Source organism: Cryptotermes secundus, unplaced genomic scaffold (genome assembly GCF_002891405.2).
Source record: "Cryptotermes secundus unplaced genomic scaffold, Csec_1.0 scaffold2757, whole genome shotgun sequence".
In the NCBI taxonomy this organism is placed as follows: Eukaryota; Metazoa; Arthropoda; class Insecta; order Blattodea; family Kalotermitidae; genus Cryptotermes; species Cryptotermes secundus.
The window spans coordinates 50,258-73,542 of record NW_019733375.1 but is presented as its reverse complement, the minus strand read 5'-3'; the positions used below and the strand labels follow the sequence as shown (position 1 = coordinate 73,542).

Below are 23,285 nucleotides of genomic sequence, written 5' to 3'. Positions count from 1 at the left end.
AGCAGTTACATAAATCATAAATGAAATAATTCAATGTACATTCAATTGTAATCTTCACTGGAGTAATTCTTCTGAATATTACAACTGAATAAGATGAGAACTGCCAGAATTCAAAATATTTTAGAACCATGTAAGTGCTGTATAAAATAAGACTCGATACAAACATGAAGAGTTCTATCTCCCTGAATGTGATGCCGTGTGGTCCAGTGAAAGTAGACTGACATTTTGATGGAAAACATCACAGAGTTCTCCTTGCTCCCTGCTTCTTGCTGGTGTCTTGCTCAACTTACCCTTCAGCATTCAAGATGAAAGCACTACTTTCCTCTGCAACTTCAGTGGACTTCTACCAGACTGTTCAGTGTTCCTTACCTGAAGACAGTGCTCCTTACGGGCCCTGCTTCATGTTGGTTTCTTGCTTCTTCTTTCTTGAAGATGGAGGTAATAACTTCCTCTGCAATGTCAGCTTTCACCAGACTACAACGAATTATATCCCAGAAGACAGAACTCTTCAGTCACAATTGTGAGAAATTCAAATTTAACATGATATAAACACGTTTAACTCAAATTTACTAACGCCTTTCTGGAAAGTTTGTGCGGATATTCTGCTTTATCTAAAACAGCTATCCGCTGCTTGTGTCAGAAATTTGGAATATAAATACATGAAGCAGAACAACAAAACCTGGAATTGATATTAGTCAGCAACATATACAACAGCATGTAGCTGAGAGTTCTGCAAATCAATGTGAAACGTGTATGTGGAGTGAATGCAGAACACAAGTTCTACAGTAAACTTCATAGTCCACTTACAAACTAGCCATTCTTGCATACTGTCCGAGTAATGTGCAATTTGTCAGGGCTGTAAAATGAAACTGTGCCATAAATTATGGAGTACAGTGCAACTTCAATATAATGGGAATTTACTGAATTCATAAAAATACTCATTTTGAAAAAGTTATCTCAGTATTGGGAAATGGCTGAAATACACATCTTTTAAGTCTGTGCCCTAATTTGAAATGACATGTCACAATACACCACTAAGGTTTAAATAAACCTGATGTTCATTATCTCCTGAAATGGCTGTCACGGAAATATGAAAACAATAAATAATTCAACATTTTTGACATCTGCAACATCATCTTTGGTTTTTCCAACCTGTTGTACCTATAGAAGTAAAAAATCTTCTCAAGACCACGAGCACAACTATCTAGTATTCAAATATTTTACTTGAATCCACTACGTGCTTCAACCTTACTGTTGTGCCAACTTCAGGGGGTAAAATACCTAAACATGAATTAATGAATTGTTATGCTATATAGCTTGTTGAACATGGGTCCATTGTTCTAAGTTTCCTTTTTTGGGGAGGGGGGTTAGACAGTTATTGAATAAACAATTTAAATAACAGGAAGAACACATACCCTAATAAGCAACAGACACAATGAACTACTAGTTATAAAAACAATAATTCACAATAGCCACCACCCACCACAAATAATACACAAAATACAAAAACATAAAAACAACAAAGAAACAATCAGAAATACACACAAACTATTTACATATGGTGGGAGGGAAACTACAGCTATAACAGAACTGATTAAGAACACAAACATACTAACAGCAGACAAAATTATTAACACTATAAAAAACAATCTGAAACCAGTCACATAAGTATACGATAAACTTAACAAAAGCAGACTCATATGAATTAAAATGTGCAGACTGCCCAAAGAAATATGTTGGCTAAACAGGCAGAACCTGTAAACCCAAATTCAGAGAACACATCCAAACAATTAGAACAAAGAGACAAAATTCAAAACATGCACAACATATTCTGGATACAGGCCATGCATATTGACCAACAGATAATACAATGGAAATCCTAAACATAAAAGAAAGGTTCCTTTATGAACACATTATCAATAATTTACCTACACAATATCAGTAAACAAGGAATATGCATGAACGAATCTTATACAGACACCAATAATCCTACCTACCAAATAATACAAATCATGACACGAGATGGAGGGGGGGGGGCACAGGCACGCACGCATGCACACACACAAAAACCTGCTCCTACCACATTGACATTACAACTCTTCCAAGGCATGTTCCAAAGCCAGCCCTTCAACCGAACAACTTCTAATGTCTAAGCAATACATAACTGCACAGACACAATAACGTAAAAAGTTCATATTCACCAAGAAACCAATCATTTATACACACATATTCAAACCACATATACACCTTTCATACTTCTTTCTCTTTCAAAGGGGAAAAATAGAAAGAGAGTAAAGTTATTCCTGTAATAGGCTGTGGAGACCCATACGGTTGAGAGATGTTGAGGCTCCACATTTTCTAGACAATCAGCTCACAGACGCCAGTGACGTCAGTCTTACAAACTAGCCACCCTTCATCCCCAGGAAAATTCCTGATATCCACTTCTCTTAGAGGCTGAGTCGACCCCATGGCCATAGTGCAGCTGGAAGGATTAGGTTAATGGAAAAATCCAACGAGCTCATCCAGAACTGAACCTGCAACCTTCTGGCTTGTAGCATAATCCCTCTACAATGTACCCTAAACTTAAACTCACATTTTATTTTTACTTTTATATATACTTTTATTTTAATTCTTTATCACTTTCATATTTCATAATAAATGTTACTATTTAATTATGCAACAATTAACCAACTGGGTAATAGAGCCCTTCCCTCCAAAAAACCTATGAGCAAGATAACCATATTCAGTGAGATACATAACATGAAAATTCATTATCTTTTGATTTTAGTATTGTACCACTTGCAGACCACACAACAGTAGGGTCAAAACATGCCGTGGATTACAGTAAAACATGTTAATACTAGACAGTTGTCTTGATGGTCTTGAATATAATTTTTGAATGATCAAGTGAAGGAGGATGAGGTGGGCAGGGCATGTGGTATGAATGGGGGAGACGAGGAATGCGTATAGGATATTGGTGGGAAAGCCAGAAGGAAAGAGACCACTGGGAAGACCAAGGCAAAGGTGAGTGGACAATATTAAAATCGATCTTAGAGAGATAGGATGGGATGGTATGGATTGGATTGATCTGGATCAGGATAGGGACCAGTGGAGGGCTCTTGTGAACATGGTAATGAACCTTCTGGTTCCATAAAATGGGGGGAAGCTCTTGAGTAGCTGCACCATTGGCGGCTCAGCGTGAGTGATAACATTATACTAAAAAAAGAAGTTAAAAATCTTCTTATGTTTACATAGCCTCTTGTATTCACAACTGACTGGTTATTAGAAGTTGTCCTTCCTTTACAAATCAAAGTCCCACCCACTGTTTACTGCATGCCTGCAAGAACAAAGTTGAACCACCTCAAATATACATATACACATATCTACGCTACATCACATGCCTACTCTGACTGCAGATAACGCCCTACATTTTGTTCACACCTCTGTTTGCCTTTCTTATTATAAACTGGTTAAACCTTCCTCTGTAACACCAAAATTTTTTGAATTCTAAGTGCACTGCAAAATGATTGGCTTTTGCCACTACATCTGTTAAATCTATCACTACAGGAGCCAATCTTTCCAAGAGAAGCCACTGAAAGGGTATGGATTCCAAAGCTTGATTTTGTGTGGTGCAAATTTGTTTTGTGTAACTAGTATCCTATCAAACAAAACAGCTGATCCCATTTAATCTCTGGTCTTCAAAATGGCGAACAATGGCAAAAAAGTTAATTCATCCTACCTTCCGACTTCATATTTTGATGAATCAAAGACTTCACAGAGACATTACTTCAAGTTTCATATACAGGTCTAATAATTTGTTACACTGCTCTAAGGGTTGAACACTTTCTAACATAAAGACAAACAGTACAATGACACAATATAAAATAACAGAAGCTAATGCACTGAAAATAAGTTCAGATGACATCACCTGATCAACATCTCTCATTTGCTAAAATCTGGGAAGGACCTGACCATGAAACCATGAAGTCATGCTAAATACAGTCCTACTATGACTGCATACATGTTGGTGAACATGTGGAGTGGAAAGCACATATGATGTTCTTAAGCTCAAAACTTCACAAAGTCTGTTACATGATAAAATCCCTTAGGGATGTAACAAGCCGACAGGTTATTAGGAGTATTTACATTGCTCACTTCCATGCTTATTTGAAGTATGGTTTAATTTTCTGGGGTAGCGACCCAAAAAGTAAAATTATATTTAAATTGCAGAAATGAACTCTTAGAAAAATTAGTGATGTGAGTAGATTAGCATCATGTAGACAGCTTTTTAAGGATTTAAACCTACTTCCACTACCTTGTATGTATATATTTGGAATAGTATGTCATGTTAAACTACATTTAGGAAAGTTAGAACAAAATAATGTAGTTCATAATCGCCAGAAGTAAATCTCCAAGCTCAGTTTTGCAGAACAAATGCCTATAAGAAAGGAGTACTGAATATGGGAATACAATTATACAATAAAATACCAAATAAAATCAGGGAGATAGAAAAAATGAGACAGTTTAAAAAAGTAATGAGGTCATATCTGGTACAACATACGTTTTATTCTGTAGAGGAATATATGTTAAATTAAAGATGGTATGTTTGTGAAAGGGGGGTATTTATTTTTAATTATAGAAATTGAACTATGGTATGTTTAACATGTATGGAACGTTTTCCTATGACAGTGATTTGACGAGGAAGGAAGAATGGATTGGTTGATTGATTGATGTGAAATGGATTGAATTGCTTACTCTGTTGGGGAACTTATGTTGTCTTAAATTTTTTATATAGTTTTGTATGGTATGTTGGACATGTACACAATTTGTATATGTAGTCAAATATTAAATTATAGTATTACTGACTTGTATACAAATAAGTTGACGTGTTCTATATCTGGAGGCTGTATTGCAAAATGCTGATTTCTGGAACCAATAAAAATGAACGAATGAATGAATGAATGTGTAACATTTAAGCAATTCTTTTCAATCATTAGGACGGCTCTGAACATGTGCACTATACATTTCTCCCTCATGGTCATGTAACTGTTCTGTTAATAGTCTCACTCAGATTCTAGGTTGAAAACTTTCTTCTCCTAGAGAAGGAAGAGACCCAAAGGGTGGGTTAATGCTACCACCACAGCCTGTGTGCTATAAACAGCTTCGGAAGCAAAACTGATATTATGGTAGCTAGAAAAATTATAAAAAAAAGTAGCAGTTAATTAAGACTTACACATATTTACAAAAGTCACTGGAAAAACTTTTCCACATATATTAAAGTAAGGAGCTGATGATGGCTATGACCCATCACTAAAGAGAATTCTTGTTACAAGCCATATTTGTTTTATCATGGTTACACAGAATAGAATATGTGGGGAAAATTTACTTGTATTTTATATTCCTGACCTTTCTGTAAACCAAAGAGCAAAGTCCAACTCTCATCTTCATTCCAAGATGCAGAGCACTCATATTGTGAGCATGATAGAATAGCACGGATATAAATGTGCTGGCAACGATGCAGGCAGCATATCCAGCAGCCACACTATGGCTCATGGTGCTATTCGGTCCAAAGTACTGTATCAGTCCCCCAAGAAATATAGGCTGAGTCACCCTGTATATCAAAGCAACAAAATTCTTGTTATACACACATTTCCTCCAAACTTTACACTAAATTTGTAACACACGGCTTCTGTACTGGAATAAAAATAGTGGCAGCTATGGTGAACATAAATATTACACTTCAGTTTCCTGTGTCCTACTGCAGACCTAACAAGACAACACCCAAAGATATAATGATATCTACTCTACACACTTGCCAGTATTTGAAGCAGCCACAGCCCTTACGCTGATGTGCAAGTACTGTGCACAGAATCTGAATACTCATTCTCAAACTTTTATATTAATTATATATATAAACTTTAATTTTGTAATTTGGGCATTATTCCTTCTTTAACCCTTTCACTGGGCATGACAGAATGTTGCATTATGGCCAAGCAATGACACGTGTATGATATACCATTATGTACTGATTTCAGTCATATATAGCTCCAGAGTATGACTAGCTGGAGAGATGCAACTTTTACGTTTCTAACAGATGGAATTTTGTGGTCTAGACTGCAGCAGTATGTAAGACATGCAGCATGTTACGTATCATCTATCCAAATTTTGTCCAATGCATGTGCTTAGGCAGCAGATTAAGAATGTTGAGTTTTCACAGAATTGCATCGAGTCGTTTGAAGTGTGTGTAAGTAAGGATGCTTTTGGTCTGTAATGGATCAAAATCTCAAAAATATGATGCACACGCAATTATAATATTAGCAGCACGGTAAAGTACTGTTACACTGCTGGGAAGAAAACTACCCAAAATATGTTTCACCAAAGCAGCCCGAGGCTACTATGTATTGTGACATATTGTGTACTGTGATGCTGAAAAGGCAAGCAATTCTACTCTGCACAGAGAACTGTATATAATAATAGTACGTTTGGTACAGGTAATTAAGAGGACACTGTCATGACAATTGTCACAGCTTAGTGCAACACAAAATATTAATCTCTTTTACTCCTACAGCAGACATGATTTAATATTTAGCATGCTCTTACCATACAGATATTTAAGTACATATATTTTCAAAAAGACAGCATTTTATCTGCCATAATAGAATTTTTCTTTCATATACAACTTTTACTGACCAAAATATGTCTACTCACACAAAACAACATTCTACAAAACACAGTAGAATCTGAAGGAACAAAATACAGCGACCATGACACCTGAACAGAACTCGTAGCAAGCTGGGATCCACACCTCTTGCACTGGCTCGCTCCAACTCAGCATTCCATAACCTGCAAAAATTGTTTGTATGAACAGCATGAATTTCCTTATATTAAATTCTATACTACACTTAATCATCCTATGCTTGTATATTAAACCCTTACACTTCACATACAGTACTCATTACATATGTGGCAGCATATTTCAGCCTTAAGTGATCTTCGGGCCATGCAAACATACAGCATCATCAAACTGAGACATTTCACTCTATATTTCATATTATTGCTTATGTGCAAATCATATATACTAAGCAGCATACTATATAAATGCAAATCACTGGTGAAATGCTTGGGATTAGCTCTATCTAATGGACCAAGTATAACTCCCCCCCCCCTTTTTTTTGGACAGGAGCAGATCCAAACTCTCAACTCAAGCTGAAAGTCATTTTGCACATGCCTACTGAAGATACAAACTTCCAGTCAATAATTCACAGCTTTTAGTTACATAAACTTGACTTAATACAGAAAGTAATTAATTAGTCCCACTGACTTTCTTTTAACATTACTTCAAAGCACAGCACCTTTTTATGCAAGAACTCTCCACTGACCTGAAGTGTTCACAAAGTCACCATATACAGTAGAACTTGGTTATAACGTCATCAAAGGGACCTAAAAATAGTGTCGTTATAAACGAATGTCGTTGTAACTGAAATGGGCACTTCCACAGTAGCCTTATGTTAGTCACGTAAAAATCTACCAAAAACCGAGTTAAAATGTTGCATTTTTTAGTGAAATACGTAGTTAAGTACAGACTAACGTAACATTAACGTGGAATTGCCCAAATGTGTAATATCAAAGACATATTACAGCGCTTTTCACTGACAATACACACCGCACTAATACTGTATATTAAAGGTAGGCCTACTCACCAAATTACAGTAGATTACATCAATTGTTGTGCCTTACTGTACCTAGATACGAGTACAGTAATCAGTTATCTTCATCTGTTTCCTGTTACTTGCCCAATACACACTTTCTAAATTACGTTCAATGTCCATATCAGAGAAATTCAGGAATGAAAATGACGTTACATACGAGGTTGATGCATTTGTGCATGTCGTACTAAGCAAGGTATAAAAACAGTTGCTTTATGAGGAATTAGTTCGTACCATTGAATATTTGACGCAATAGACAAGGTGTCGCAGAAACCGATGTTGCTATAACCAAGTTTTACTGTATTTGTAAAACATTTCTCTTGTGACATCTAACTAATAATATGATTCAGCCTTGCAAATTTAATTATCATTTCTAGCAGCCTATCAGCAATCTGTGTCCTGAAAGATCCTAGAGAAATTAGCAGAATGGAAGGGAGTGCAAATACTAGGCTCCTCAGAACTTAAAAACAAAAGATATCTCCTTGCCCTTCAGGTAATGAAGTTTGCGATTTACAGAAAACCACTCCTGTTTCCAAAATTAGGATGCTCACACTTGAGTATTCATCCTATGTGTTTTCTCCATGGGTACCTACTTTAGCAAAGGACGTGAGTCCTTTCCTTTCTTGCCATTCAAATTTGTTCATATTATTTGTCCTCCTAGCTTTCTGCTTCAGATATAAAAAAGTAAGAGTACTCAAATGTTCAAACACAAATCAATAACACAAAGACTACTGAAACATGGTCACCTCTCCAACTCATTGCCCAAGTAACTAGACCGATGTTCTTCAAGTTCTTCATATAAATCTTCTATTTCTAGATCCCTCTTGTATCCCTTTCTGAACAGTTCCAGGACCCAACTGAAAGTAAACAGACTAATACAAACTTCTGTCAAATTTAAAGTATCTTGTGTGATCATCAACATAGTATTTCAAACTAGAGAATACAGTAAAATGTGTCTGAAATATAGCCTGCATTAAGCAGAATGATACCTTTACCAAGAACAATTTCTCCAGTCCTGCCAGCATTGAAAGAAATCCAAAGTATGTTTATGTGTAATATACAAAAACAGTTTTATGTGAAAACAAATATGAGGAGCAGGAATTTAATAGAAAACAGTCTGCTTCAAAGTTTATCATTTTCTGTTCATGTACTTCTTTTCTGTAATTCTGAGAATTTTTCTGAAAAGGAACATCCCTATCAGAAATGGATAAATGTGCAAAACATGGGAGATGTAAGGTTCTGACAGCGCTGACTACAAGGATCACTGTGTTCTGGGATCTGACATCATGTCGTTTGGTAGATAGGTACTAGCATTTCAGAGGGACCTGCAGCCTTCACATGCAGGGGAGAACACAGAAGATGACATTTGCCTGGGCAAGTCGAAGCAGATCTGAAGGAACACAGAGAGCATATTTCAATAGATACATCATGACTGGCTACAGGCTGGAGTTCAACTTCTGGTAAGGTCAAGAATTTTCTGTTCTACATGTCAGAAGACCAGCTCTGTCCACCCAGCCTCCTATCCAATGGTACTGCATGGCTCTTTCCAGGGGGGTAAAGTGGCTGGGGTGTGAAGCTGACCACTCACCTCAAATTAGTGCCAAGGTCAAGAAAATGTGGATCTATACATCCACTCCCTCACATGCCTCAATGGCATAGTGCTTAAAACTGTACCTTTACCTTACACCATGACTGGAACAGAGCAAGTTGGCACAAGCAGTAATGCTTCTGACTTATATTCAGAGAGTGTCTAGTTTGAAGCCTAAACATTTTTTTTAAATTCGCAGCTGGGTCCATTTGGCACGGCGCCCACTGATTGGCCTATTGTACCTACCATGGGTGATTATGATGATGGTGAATTTGGTGGAATGAAGATGGGTGAGGGAAAATGAAGTACCCGGAGAAAAACTACCCCAGTGCCACTTTGTCCACCACAAATCCCACTTGACCAGACATAGGCCACCGCGGTAGGAAGCCAGCGACTAACTGTATGAGTTATGGTGCAGTTTGAGTCCTAGCTGGGACATCAACTATCCTGAGGTTAATCATGATTCTCCTGAGTCCCACAAGGCAAGCGCAGGAATATTACCTCAAAATTAGGTCATAGCTGCTTCCTTCCAAATCCTTTCCAATTCATTAATAATCCAATAATTTGATGCTACACAGCCCAATACTGAGTGTGTTGCTGAATAAACCCAGACTGCATTTATGTAACCAGATCACAGAATTTCAATAAGTCACGGTTTTGTAATAAAACATTAACAGATGAAATTTAAGCACATAAGAACTATTTGAAGCATACGAATATCTTATATGAAATCTCTGGGCATTTTTATGTGACACCTTTGCTTGTACTGCACATGCATGTTTTGTGTTTCTACAATTTACGCCACATCCTACAGTCATCTCTGACTACCTTTGGGGCCATGGAATGTAGTACAGTAAACCTTGGCTAATGAGGTTACAGTTAATCTGGATGTCAGACAATTCGGACTGAAATATGAAAAATGAAAATTTCTGTTCACAGTTGAATATATACTTTAAAGACATGTAGGATTTAGGAGCAAGAGGACTTTCAGACTGTGTTGAGGGCAGCTGGAGAGATTGAAACCATGCAAGAATATATCTGAGACTGGCTTGAGCTGGATGAAGGAAACCCTGGATTTCAGCTTCTGACAGAGGAAGAAATTGCTGCAGCCATATTTTGTGACTTTATCTTCATCAGCACTACCTACATTATTAAATTTTCCATCTATTTGTTTTCTAAGTTTCTGTTTGTGTTTTGTGTTAGCCCGTTGGTCTGTTACATCTGCAATTTGCAATAACAGAACAAGGGGCTAATGAACATAAATACAAGCTGCTCCAATAAAACACCTGGAGATAAACATACAGTTCTATAAACAAGTGGATGACAACCTTTGTGAGGTGGAATAGAATTTCACAAAAGTAATGAAAATTTTAATATAAAATTTTAATGGGTTTTATTTTATTATATTAAGTGGACTATGGCATGTGATTTTAGTGCATATGAATGCAGTGTAGCAGTTTTAACATATTAAGACACCTGTTGATGGCCATCCAGGGCTGAAAGATACATACATACATTTCATTTCATAAGTCCAAAACAAATGGACATGAAGGTCGTCATGTAAAAAAAACAGACACAAAAAATTTAAACAAACACACTTACTTACTTATTCATGGAACTGAGCCCTTCTGGAGGAGCTGCCAATTCTGCAGCTACTCAAGAATTTCCCAGCATTTTATGGAACCCGAAGGTTCATTACCGTGTTCACAAGAGCCCTCCACTGGTCCCTATCCTGAGCCAGATCTATCCAATCCATCCCATCCCATCCTATCTCTCTAAGATCCATTCTAATATTGTCCACCCACCTACGCCTTGGTCTTCCCTGTGGTCTCTTTCCTTCTGGCTTTCCCACCAATATCCTATACGCATTCCTCATCTCCCCCATTCGTGCTACATGACTTGACCACCTCATCCTCCTTGACTTGATCATTCTAATTATACTTGGAGAAGAGTACACGTTATGAAAACAAACACACAGATAACAAAATAATTAAAACTAATTGTTTATGTTATGCTCCACATATTCAGAAACCGCATAAAAGGAATTATTCATAAGATATAAAGACAGCTTATTTTTAAAACTAATTCTATCCTCTTCAAGGTTTTGAATGGTTATGGGCAATCTGTTGAATACTTTAATAGCGGTAAAAATAGTACCTTTCTGAAAAGCAGAAAGATTTGAGTTTGGCATATATAATTGCTTTCAATTTCTCGTATTCAAACGATGAACATCTAAACCTGAACAAAAGTGGAAGAAAGAGGAACAATTTGTTGCATTATTGATGGATTAGTTATACATAGACGTTTTAATATGGCTTGCAACAGGATGCTTAAATACAGAATTACAATAACACATAATAATAAATCATCAATAATATTGTATTTAAGTATCCTGTTGCATTAATATATCTTTTATACACAATATAAATGTCAACAATGCAACAATAACTAAGTTATCAATTATAACAACCAGTATTTTCAATCATTGCAGTTATTATGTGATGTGAAAAAGTGGATGTACAGTGGAAATGTTTCGGCATAGCTGAGACACTGATGATGGCCATTTGAGGCTGAAACATGTTGTGAAGGGAAGCAGTGGTGGCAATATTTGCATTATTGATGGAATTATATTGTGTACAAAAAATCTTCAAAAAGTTCATATAATGTGGTATATTGAGCAAATAAATGTAAATGTAACAAATTTAGTGACATGCACATATAAACAACAAAACTGATGGAATTATACAGTGCTGTATCATACGCAAAAGTGATGAGGGACAGTGGACTGGCGTTGGTCCTAGGATTAAGATTCAGATTCTTCTTAATGCCACCATCCATCCTGAATCCCTCCTGTTCTCAGCAGCAACTACTCTTCTAATCTTCTAATCCACTAGAACAACCCAGACTTCAAACCCTATAAGACAAAAAAAAAAGCAGAACTCAGAACTTGTTGTGATCCAATAATATGAAACTTCACTGTGTGGCCTTCATAGTGAACACACATATGAGCAGTGGCCAAGTACTGTAATTGAGGGCAATCAACTGATGTTGGATGTATGTATCACTAATAGGGAGACAAACACAAGTTTATTACAACACAGTCACTCCTCATCCACAAAGAATGAACATAATGATCCCAGCATACGGAAAGTATGCCTTCTCATTAACTATACATATAACTATAATACCCTTTTGAATAAATGAAATAATTAAGATTATGAAATTAAAACATTAAAGTATCTAACCCCTTCTGCAACACGTACCATTGGCTATTTCTTAATAGGAAAGTAGGCCGATACGTACCAGGTAGGATTCCGGTCTCAAAAACACCATAAAACTAGTTACATATGTTTTCTATCTAGATAGGCGGTGAATACTCCAGCATTAAGGACGTTTTACATTCTGCCCATGACCTCTTCTTTTCGCAATAATCTTGTGGAGAAAAAAGATTCGGTATAATATTCAAAGTAGACGAGATTACAATTTATTTTCCACTATCCTCAGTTACACCACTAAACGCTAAATAACGTGACAATTACCGAATGCTGTCTGAAACATCATGCTTTGTCATATGCGGTCATATGTCACCTACTGTTTAAATAGAGAACGAGAAACAAGTTCCAATCCCGTACTTTGCCGTCTACAGCCATACTTTCACTTTTACTTCAGGTCTCGCATCTCGAAAAAGTTTTCAGCAATCAACACGAACGAATGTTCGACCTGTTTTTCGTAACTATATTAGTTGGATGAAACTGGTATTATGGGATATATTTCATATATTTGCTATGCAAACATGATTTCTAGTGTCAACATTGCGCAACTATTGGTAACTAGGCACGTGTTGATCCCTCAGATTAAAAACCGTATGAGCCAATACCACATATACCTCCAGTGTAGCATACATATGCTGAACTGTAACTGCGCTGCAAAATAGAAACTCCTATTGCCTATATTGTAAACTCACACACTTCAATATTACGATCATTACGATATCTTCTACGTTACCTAACACCACTGTAAATCTTTCGAATTTAATTCCTTCTTCTCCTCGCAGATAGCGTCCCCCTCGTCAACATTCACTATACAGTCAGCCAACACAACATATGAATGCAGACAACACAAGAGCAATAAGTTACTAGAACTGAAAATCAACGTCTTTCCACCAAAGTAAAACTGTTGAATACACAGAATTTCGGAACTAAATGAACATAACTATTTTCACTCCCTTAAAATTCAACTGAAGCCTTTTAGAACATGTCACATAAAACGTAGCAGGCAGGAGTTAAATTTCATCCCACTATAATTAACTACATGGAGCTCGGCCCTTCTTGAAAAGCCGCCAGTTCTGCAGCTACATAAGAACTTCCCAACATTTTATGGAAACCGCAGGTTAATTACCGTGTTCACAAGAACCCTCCACTGGTCCCTATCCTGAGCCAGATCAATCCAGCCTACACCACCCCATCCTATCTCTCTAACGTTCAGTTTAATATTATCCATCCACCTATGACTTGATGTTCTTCCTAATGGTCTGTTTTCTTCCAGCTTTCCCACCAATATCCTATATGCATTTCTTTTCCCCCATTCGTGCTACATGCCCTGTCCATCACATCATCCATGACTTGATCATTCTAATAATTCTTGGTGAAGAGTATAAGTTACGAAGCTCCTCATTATGCAGTTTTCTCCAACCTCCTGTCACTTCTTCTCTCTTTGGTCCAAATATTCTCCGCAGCACCCTTTTCTCAAACACCCTCGGTCTACATTGCTCCCTTAATGTCAGAGACAAGTTTCACACCCATACAGAACCACAGGTAAAATTCTAGTTTTGTAAATTCTGTTTTTTTAGATTGCAGATGAGAAGACTAAAGTCTCATATTTTTTGCACAAAAATTAGCACTCAAAAAAGAGAATTCCCAACGAAATCTCCAATGCAACCCAGTCTAATTTGTAATTGTGTGTATATATACATATTACGCGGTACAGAAACAATACCATGATGAATGTTGTACAAGTAGCAAGCACGTGTAGACCTACCTAATTCAAACTAGCTATCCTGACTGAAGAGTTTTGTGGTTCTCAGAAATTCTTCCAGTCACATGGTGGCAGTCTACAACCGCTTCCTTCCACAGTATTTCCAATTCAGGACCATATAATTTGATGCTACAGGCCACTGTTCGAGCTACTGAGAGCGTCCTCAAATAAACACAGAACTACTAGTAGATAATGGCTGGAAGCAGAAGTCATCACCTATTCAGTGGGTGCAGCCGTTCTTTACCTTGGTCAAAACGGCCAGGCAATGAAGATGAACATTGTTCTCCATTCATTGCCAAGTTCAAGAATATGAAGAGCTTCACCGCCCCAACCCCACACATATTCATGAAACAGTATCCCATTAGACACAGTGTTAGTTTTGGGTTTCCTGTGTCTCGAAACATGAACAGATTTTCTGGTACTCCTGGTATCAGTAATCGGCTACTTGACTGCAATGAAGATAGTTAACACTTAACAGGTAAAAGGTAAATTGGTCCTTGTGCTTAATTAATTAAGCACCATGTCATAAAGACATAGGAGGGAGTGGAGGTATACTCCGCAATTCCTAACTTCGGCACTAGATGAAGGTGAATGATCAGCTTGACGCCTCGCCTGCTTTATCCCTGCAGGGCCTATTGTAGTAGGGGGTAGTTGTAGCCATACTGTCAACCACATCCCAGTTTTAAATTAAGAACATATATTTACTAGAGGCAATCACCTTGTTAGAAGATATTTATTTGTATGAACAATAATTATCCAAGAGGGACTTACGCCAATTCTTACTCTCAAGACGGCAACTCAGTCCGATTCTGGAATTTAAGAAAGCGGCTTGTTACATAGCTTCAAAGACAAACAGGAAGGCCCCTTCCTGTTTTTTTTCCCTAGAAATTCTACTCAAAATTTGCTCATTGGAATTCTTTGGGTATACGATCTCTGACAGGTCCAGGACACCATACATCAAAAGTGTTGAAGGCCCAGAGTCAACTCTACGGGTAGAATTCACCAAACGACTGTCAGAAGTTATGTTAAGTCATTAGAGTCCAAATTCCCTCGAATTTTTGAACAGACTGGAGGAACAGCAAATGAAGCAAACTCCTCCTGTTCAAATTTGACCAATCCTCAAAATTTAAGGTTTTGAGAAGTCATTCTGTTAAGTTAGTTGCATTCCAGCTCACCAATTGTTCGGACTCAAAATCTGTATCGCCATAAGTGTGACTATAAATTCTGGTAAGTGAGATTATGTAAGTGGTTAAAATAATAGTGAGTGTAACCACCAGCTGACTAGTGATTCAGCTTGGAGTAAAATTCAGTATATCCGAAATCCATTTGGAAAATTAAGCAAGTTGTTTAAGTAATTCTACAGGCACCAGTGCGAGTCATATATAAAGGAACACATATAAGGTAGTTGACTGTTCACCAGTGATTAACAGTGCAATAAGGTTTCTCTGTGAACAAGTGTTGCTTACGTAGTACAAAGAATTCCCCCTCCCTGTCTGAGCGAGACCCTGCTGAATGCCCTGAGACTGATTCTGATCTCTAACTTGAACTAGCACCTCAACACCAGCATCTCCTTATCAAATCTTCCACCCCTTCTTCACCAAGATTGTAAAGGAATTCAAAAATAAGTTTACTGGCACCCAACCCTTTACTAATTACCTGTCAACCAGAAGAGGTGGTGGTAAGAATGATGGGTGAGCAGAGTTAAGCATGCTGTAGCCGCAACCCACCAGCAGCAGCTCCAGCAGCCAGCGATGAGACAACCAAACAAGTAAGTGACACCCACCCAGCAAAAGTGGGCAAAAAGAGTGGTCACAAAGAAGTGGCGTCCAACTGTGGGGCCACGAGGGTTACATAGTGGATGTATAGATTCACATATTCTTGACCTAGGTGAGCTGTTAGCTTCACACATCTGCCTCTTTTTCGCTGGAGAAAGGGCCTTCAGTACCCACTGGACAGGCTGGGGAAGCCCCAGAAATGACATGGACGACTTAGAGAAGGTAATATCCACAGATCCCAAATTCTGTAGCCATGTTATTGTTTATGTCAGTTTTTTGAGCACTGGAGTTCCCAGTCCGGCTGTGGAAAGAAATTTAGTATGGTCCTGCAAGCAACTTGGTACAGAACAGCAGACATAGGATTTGAGGTTCTCAGAGCAGTGGTTATGCAGAGTTCTGTCTTCTAGAACATTTATAACTCTGTGTTGTCCACGAAAGTCAATGACAATGACAGGTTACTTTTCAGATCTCATACTTATAAAAATTCATTCTTATGCAAACAGTATGAAGAACTGAAATATTTCACTATTACCGAGTCTTTTATGTAATATCACTTTAAGAAGAATGGAAGAATGCTTATAAAGTATTCTGACTCACTAACAATTCTTACAGGACTCTAGAAGCAAATTAAAATTCTTGCATTTCTTAGACATAATAGAATGCAGAAATGTCATATAAAACTCGCAATACAGCCAGTTCTGCTGCCTTTTGGCTAGTCCCAATTCAGTTAACTTAATCTGCATCAAACTCTTCTTTCATAAATAATCATATCGAGAATAAGTTTCTAAAAGGTGCCTATACACAGTGAAGCCCCAGTTAAGGCTTCTTTGGAGGTCAGTCGATTTGAACATTAAATTGAGGAAAACCTTAAACTGAGGAAATTTAACACTAAGATTATTGCCTTTGGCTAATGAAATTGAATGTTAAATGCGAGAAAACCTTAATGATTTTTCAGGCCTTTTCACAATATTCAGTTTTGTTCAGGTTGTGTATTTTTTAAGCATACATCACTCGCATTCACATGGTAACTCGTTATATGACATTTCGGCCAACGAGATCACCATCATCCAGTAACATACTATTACTAGTGTCTTGAGTTGGTATGCTACAATATTTTACAATCCACCGTCATTTAAAGAAGTCTGAAGGTTAAATGTTTAAAACTGAAGGCCAAAATTCAAACTCTAGTACATCTATCCATGGTTAAATGGGACTGGAAAAACGCCATTTAAACCAAATCTTCTTTAAGAGGGGAATTTCTACCAAATAAGAAATCATGTAAACAGGTTAATAAGGAACAGAACATACAAGGTTACCACATGTGGGTCTGTAACCAAAAGGCAGCATGCCATCCAAGTCACTTTTATGAAGGAATAGTATCACAACTATCCATAATACAACTCCTACGCCCATCCTGAAATAATGACCACACTATACTAAAATTACATTCTTCACACAAATAACGTTAACATATAAAACCAGTGGCACTTCCTCTGACAAGCTGAGTTACTCCATCCTTTGAAGGCCTTAAAGAGAGGAAAGGATTTTTTCTTTCTTGAGGCAAGGGGGCAGACACTTCCAGTGAAGTCCCATCTCATGTGTTAAAAACCTGCTGAGAACAGTACCTGCCTTCCTCAATGATTCTTTCTAATTCATTGGGTAATGCACTAGCTGCCTCTACATCTGGACTTTAGTTTTTACATTTCTGATGCCTTACTTCTTCCGAAAGCAGTGTAACCAGCCTCCTGATGCACCAAATGGATTCACTTTGGCAGCTTTGTTATCTTCCATTTCCTCTTTCACGGCCTCACGTAAGCTTGATGCCTTGCCTTGAATGAGGGTTAGACTTATGGGGATGTGTTGTTGATATAAATATTTGCTCCATGTTGCCAGATGGCCCCATAACCTTAATTACATCACTGTTTTGGTGTGTAATTTTCACCCTAAGTGTGCTTTAACGAGTTAGGAGCTTTCGTTTCAATTTCCTGTGCACTCCTCAAAACCAGTATAAATTATCATCTCAGGGAGTCTGCACTGCACACTAACCTCTTGGCTTGCAATGAAAAACGTCTAATTTCACATCAAGATTATAATTGGTACTTGTACTCTTCTCCAAGTATAATTAGAATGATCAAGTTAAGGAGGATGAGATGGCCAGGGCATGTAGCACAAATGAGGGAAAATAAGAATGCATATGGGATATTGGTGGGAAAGCCAGAAGGAAAGAGACCATTAGGATGACCAAGATATGGGTTGGTGGATAATATTAAACTGGATCTTAGAGAGATAGGTTGGAGTGGTATGGACTAGATTGATGTGGCTGAGGATAGGGATTGGTGGAGGGATCTTGGGAGCACAGTAATGCACCTTCAAGAGTCATAAAATGCTGGGAAGTTCCTGAACAGCTGCACCACTGGCAGTTTCTAGAAGTCAGTTAACTGGAATGCTTTTAGAGAGACAATCATTATGCCTGTGTTCTTCACTCATGGCTCCAACAAGGCCAATATATTTTCAACACAGTCATTCAGAAAAGAACAGGAAACCTCAGACATGCTGAGCATGGGCTACGGTGAAGAATGGTATAGACGTATGGTAGGAGATGGCCCTGTGGGGAAGTGTGTGAGACTGTGACAGGCCAAATGGGAACCATTTTCTGTTGGTAAATTTGTGTGCCATGAATGGGATCCTTAGAAGTTGGGAGAATTGTTACATATAGTTCCTCAGTAATTTGGCCCCATATATGCATGGAAACAGATTAAAAGTTTAAGTTCTCTTCTTCTGTTAGTTTTGTGTGGTGTTGGTTGGTGGGTGGATGAAGATTACTTATTGTAATAAAGCTAAAACATAACATTAAATCAAGGAACACTAAACTGGGGCTTCACTGTACACAGTGACTTTTGGGCATGAACTGAGCCTGGGACTAATCAAATGAAAAGTAGGTGAGGCAAACACTTGTTCAGTAATACTTCAGGTGGATTCTTGAGTTTTGCTGAATGACAGTCACAAGGAATTAAAATCCCATGCCAATGTCCAGGAGTCACTAACCTAGGCAGATTTACGACAGCGTTACAAAATGTTTTACAGTTGTTATTTATGACTTGACATTTTAGAGCCCCTGCAAAAAAAATAACACTGCAAGCAAAGGCAGAACCAGGACATTTTTATTCCAACAACAGCTGCATATACAATTATCAGCCAGGATCAATTTACTTCAGAAGTAAGGACATCTTAAATATGGTACCAGGTTAACCTCTTAAATTATAAAGAACCATTAAAACACTGGAATATAAGAGCAATACCCACAAAACCCCTTCTTTTTTGTACACAAATTTTTAGATTCTTTAACAATTCTAAGCTACACTGCTAAGGGAAGCCAAAAAAACTATACATAGTAATTATATATTTCATGTGAATAAATGGAAAATTCTAAGTTACAAAAATCACATTTAAGTATTCCCAGCACCAGAAGCTACTCAGATCATAATCTTTCTAGACGTGTTCTAGATGTTCAACTTTCAGTATCCTATGCCACACCATACCATAAAGGAACCCTGCATTAAGCACAAATATGCATTTGGTATGCAATCTTTGTGTTGTTACTTTGCCACAGTAACATCATATAGTACAACCCCAATTATGAGGCTTTTGTATGGTAATCCCAAGATTGCAATACCATTAAGGAAGATCTGTTATGCTCTCACTTATTTCCACGTGCTTTTTCTTCTTTTCGAGATATTTCTTGTAACTCTGAAAATAAAAGGAAGAGGAAAATGAACATACGTGATCACATTTTTCCATTTAGCCCTCCAGTTCTCAAAACAACAGCCAAGATATAATTCACATACAGACACTTCAACTACAAACATGAAAAACTAATTTTCAAAATTCTATCCTTGGGGCTCAGAAAGTGTACTCGCACTGCCCAGTCACTAAAACGATGTATTTCATTGAACTGGTTTTACAGCAGTATTCAACCAGTGTGTCATGGGGTTACAAATGGTAATGGACTGCAGTGTATTGAACAATACAAGATGTGAAAGACAAAGCAAGCAACTGGACTTTTCACCAGCGAGTGGTATGAATATCTTATTTCAGCAAGAAAGGTTTTACCATAAAGAGTGTCCTGTCACAATTTGGTAAGTATGATCGGTACACCCACCTTAGAGAGTGAAACTGTATTCTGAAAATAACCTTAGTGAATCATTTAATATACGAGTAAGTATCTCATCAAGTTGCATGAATTTTGAATGAAACACTTTTCAATGTGGTAAAAATAAAATGTGATTTTCTTGCAGTTAAAACCGACTGACTGAATGGATGACACGGGCTCAGATATTAGTACCGTGTACCGAGACATAACTACCTAAGCATCTTTTGCATGGTAGGAGCTGGCTAAACACGTAGCAGTATCTCCCGTCGCCGCTGGTGATGGGAGATACTGCGACATCCTCCATACTCACCCGATATGAGTCCATGTGATTATGATCTCTTTGCCAAAATGAAAGAACCACTGCGAGGGACATGTTACAACACAAGAGAGGAGATTATTCGTGCTATAGGGCGGTCACTGCTGGGAAGTGGACATGCTTATGGTGTATGACACCTTCCACAAATTTGGCAGAAGGTGGTACACATGCGGGGTGATTATATTGAAGGAATGTAAGTGTGTTTAGCTCAGGTAAGTACAGAGGTGCTGCCACTACTTTTTATCCACCCTATGTACATATATGTATGTGTGTAATCCCAGACTCAGCACAAGCTTGAACAAAATTAGTAACAAAGGTACCATACAACAGAAGTACTCACTGCCTGTGCCATCTTACACAATGACTCTGCCATGGCTGGCCCCATTTGCTGCACCATCTGGTACAGGACATCATGCTTGCTTGTCAGTAACAAGTGTGGATGGTCAAATTTCTACATGGGAAAAGACACAAATTCTTTAATAGGGCATAACACCAACACATGATTAAAGATGCTAAAGCCACATCGTTCTAGGCTGTAGAGTATTTTAAGGGCTTTGGTCTGATGTGTCAGGTCAGTGAATGAACTTCATGCAACCCAATTTCTCAGAAATGAGATCCAGGTATCAGTCAAAATGGTGAGTGGAAGAATTCCCAGTATATCTGCTAGGATATTATATTTAAGCATCCTGTTACACTATATACGATATATGTTATAAATTCCGTCCTAAGTGCTACAATTTATTGTAGGTCTTTCGTTTTGCTTTCTTCTACACTACATGTTTCGGCCGCAAACGGCCATCATCAGATGTATACACTCACGTAGCTGTTATACTGCACCCAGTTTAAAATTTAAAAAACACACAGGTCTTCCCAACTGGCTAACAGGATCTACTTCGCTCATATTTGTCTGATTTGTACATCATCTCTGTCACCCACACACGTCAATTTTGACATTGATGAACTGGCACTTTTAAAATCTTCAGTTCCAATTTTAGAAAATTCCTTTAAATTTTTTTTTCTTCCAAATTTTAAAATTTAAAATTCTCAGGGTTACTCACTCCACGTCTATAGTGCTGCAGTGGCTACTTCTTGTTTTCAGCACTGTACAGGTGTTATTCTGTGTAGGCTCCGTGTGCGTGCCGCTGCTTATCTTTACTACATGTAGTAAAGATAAGCAGCAGTACACACGCACTGCTGTTGCCTCCGGTCAATGTAACTACATTTTTAGTCAACTGCTGCAGTATTTCTTGAACACAACTCTTTTGTTACTGACAACATCTGTCTGACAAATGTTCAATCAAAGGTGTATTCTGCTATGATATTAATGAAGCTACTCCTAGAGCTTGAGTTCTACAGCCCTACTGTTGCAGGGAACCGTGTGTTTACTTGTTCACTGGGGAAGGTGGCAGTGATGAAAGACAAAGGAGACACTCATATCAACTCTAAACTTCAATCCCCTTGCAAAGTGTCCCTAGCATACACTAGTTCTGTAATCAACATTCTAATCCCTACTGCTGCTGCAACACCTTTGAATGGCTGTGATCTGTTATGGAAGTATTTCCATATCCATATTTTATAACCTACTTTAGACCATAGCGATCACCTTCCACTTTTATGTACTTATTTCTGGGACACTGTGTACATCAAGGACCCATACACATGGAAGGAAGCTGCCAACTCACCACAACATGCCCAGCATCCATGATAACAATACGGTCGCTGTCCATAACTGTGTGCAGACGATGGGCGATAGTCAACACTGTGCAGTCAGCAAACTTGTCACGAACTGTTGCTTGAATCAATTCATCAGTCCTGGACAACCAGATAAACAATGTTCATGTACACTATTTCCAACTGCAGGAATCTCCAATGACAAAAGTAGAAATGCATTTTTAAGTTGTAGCCAGTTACTTTTGAGAAAGTTGATGGGTCTGCATGAGTTATGACATTCTGTACTGGAATTACAAGACCAAGACGTAATACTAATTTCACAAAATCAGGCTGCATATGTCCTGAGCACCTAAATCAACCATTGGATATTGTGGCGGAGAGGTCTGTACTCCTGCTTCATAGTTGGAAGATCCTGGGTTCAAATCTTCACATTGAGACTGGCTATCCTTCCTGAGGCTGTCTGTGGTTTCCTCAGATCCTTGAGCAAATGCCAGGATAATACCTGAAATTAGGCCAAAACCACTTCTTCTGCATCCTTTCTGATTCATTATTAACTGATTATCCCTCCATTCAGTGCAGTATAGTTCGAGGCACTGATGTCATTAAATAAATCACAAACCACCTGAATCAATGTAGGTGATACTTGGACAGCTGAATTTTAGCATCAGCTGAGAACGTACAGCTTAGAGCAGTGAGTTTCACAACTTAATTAGTGTGTCACAGGAGTAATTCAGTGTGTCATGGTTTATGAAGTAATATGTCACATAAATTAAGCTGCTTTAAACATATATTAATATTTTTATACAAATGATCATTTATATTTTAATTAATATTTCAACAGACAAATTAAAAAAGTGGACATTTAAACTGCAACACAAAAATCTGTACTGCAGCATCTTGTGGTGTGCTATGTAACAGTTAGAGCACAGGCCTAATTCCACCACATGCAACAAATATGTTATATGCCTAATTATCTATCAGGTTCATAATCAAAATATGTAATCCTTGTATACTGTATATGAACATCAAGATGTAAGCAGCATTT

At 37.8% G+C, this 23,285-nt stretch overlaps 2 protein-coding genes across 9 annotated transcripts in view; both read right to left on the bottom strand.

Moving 5' to 3' along the window:
* LOC111868147 (probable multidrug resistance-associated protein lethal(2)03659) overlaps nt 1–13,367 on the bottom strand; it is a 59,850-nt gene extending 46,483 nt beyond the window's left edge. For 3 of the 7 annotated variants that reach the window (XR_002843464.2, XM_023858565.2, XM_023858571.2), the window contains exons 1-5: nt 13,181–13,334; nt 12,056–12,208; nt 8,453–8,563; nt 6,709–6,843; nt 5,407–5,611 (exon numbers count right to left, since the gene is read on the bottom strand). Coding sequence is in view for 5 of the 7 variants with exons in the window: in XM_023858565.2 (XP_023714333.1) it covers nt 5,407–5,611; nt 6,709–6,843; nt 8,453–8,563; nt 12,056–12,132 (528 nt within the window). In the remaining 2 variants the exon portion in view is untranslated. Of the gene's footprint in view, nt 1–369; nt 417–5,406; nt 5,612–6,708; nt 6,844–8,452; nt 8,564–12,055; nt 12,209–12,597; nt 13,129–13,180 lie in introns of those variants that run through there. The other 4 variants (XM_023858567.2, XM_023858569.2, XM_023858568.2 and 1 more) reach the window with 4 other exon arrangements.
* A 5,875-nt stretch (nt 13,368–19,242) lies between these two features.
* The window catches only part of LOC111868153 (probable multidrug resistance-associated protein lethal(2)03659), a gene marked incomplete at its 5' end in the record, with an annotated part of 53,507 nt that continues 49,464 nt past the window's right edge, over nt 19,243–23,285 (bottom strand). For both annotated transcript variants that reach the window (XM_023858580.2, XM_023858581.2), the window contains 3 exon segments: nt 19,243–19,850; nt 20,910–21,020; nt 22,252–22,381. In XM_023858580.2, coding sequence (XP_023714348.2) covers nt 19,779–19,850; nt 20,910–21,020; nt 22,252–22,381 — 313 coding nt within the window.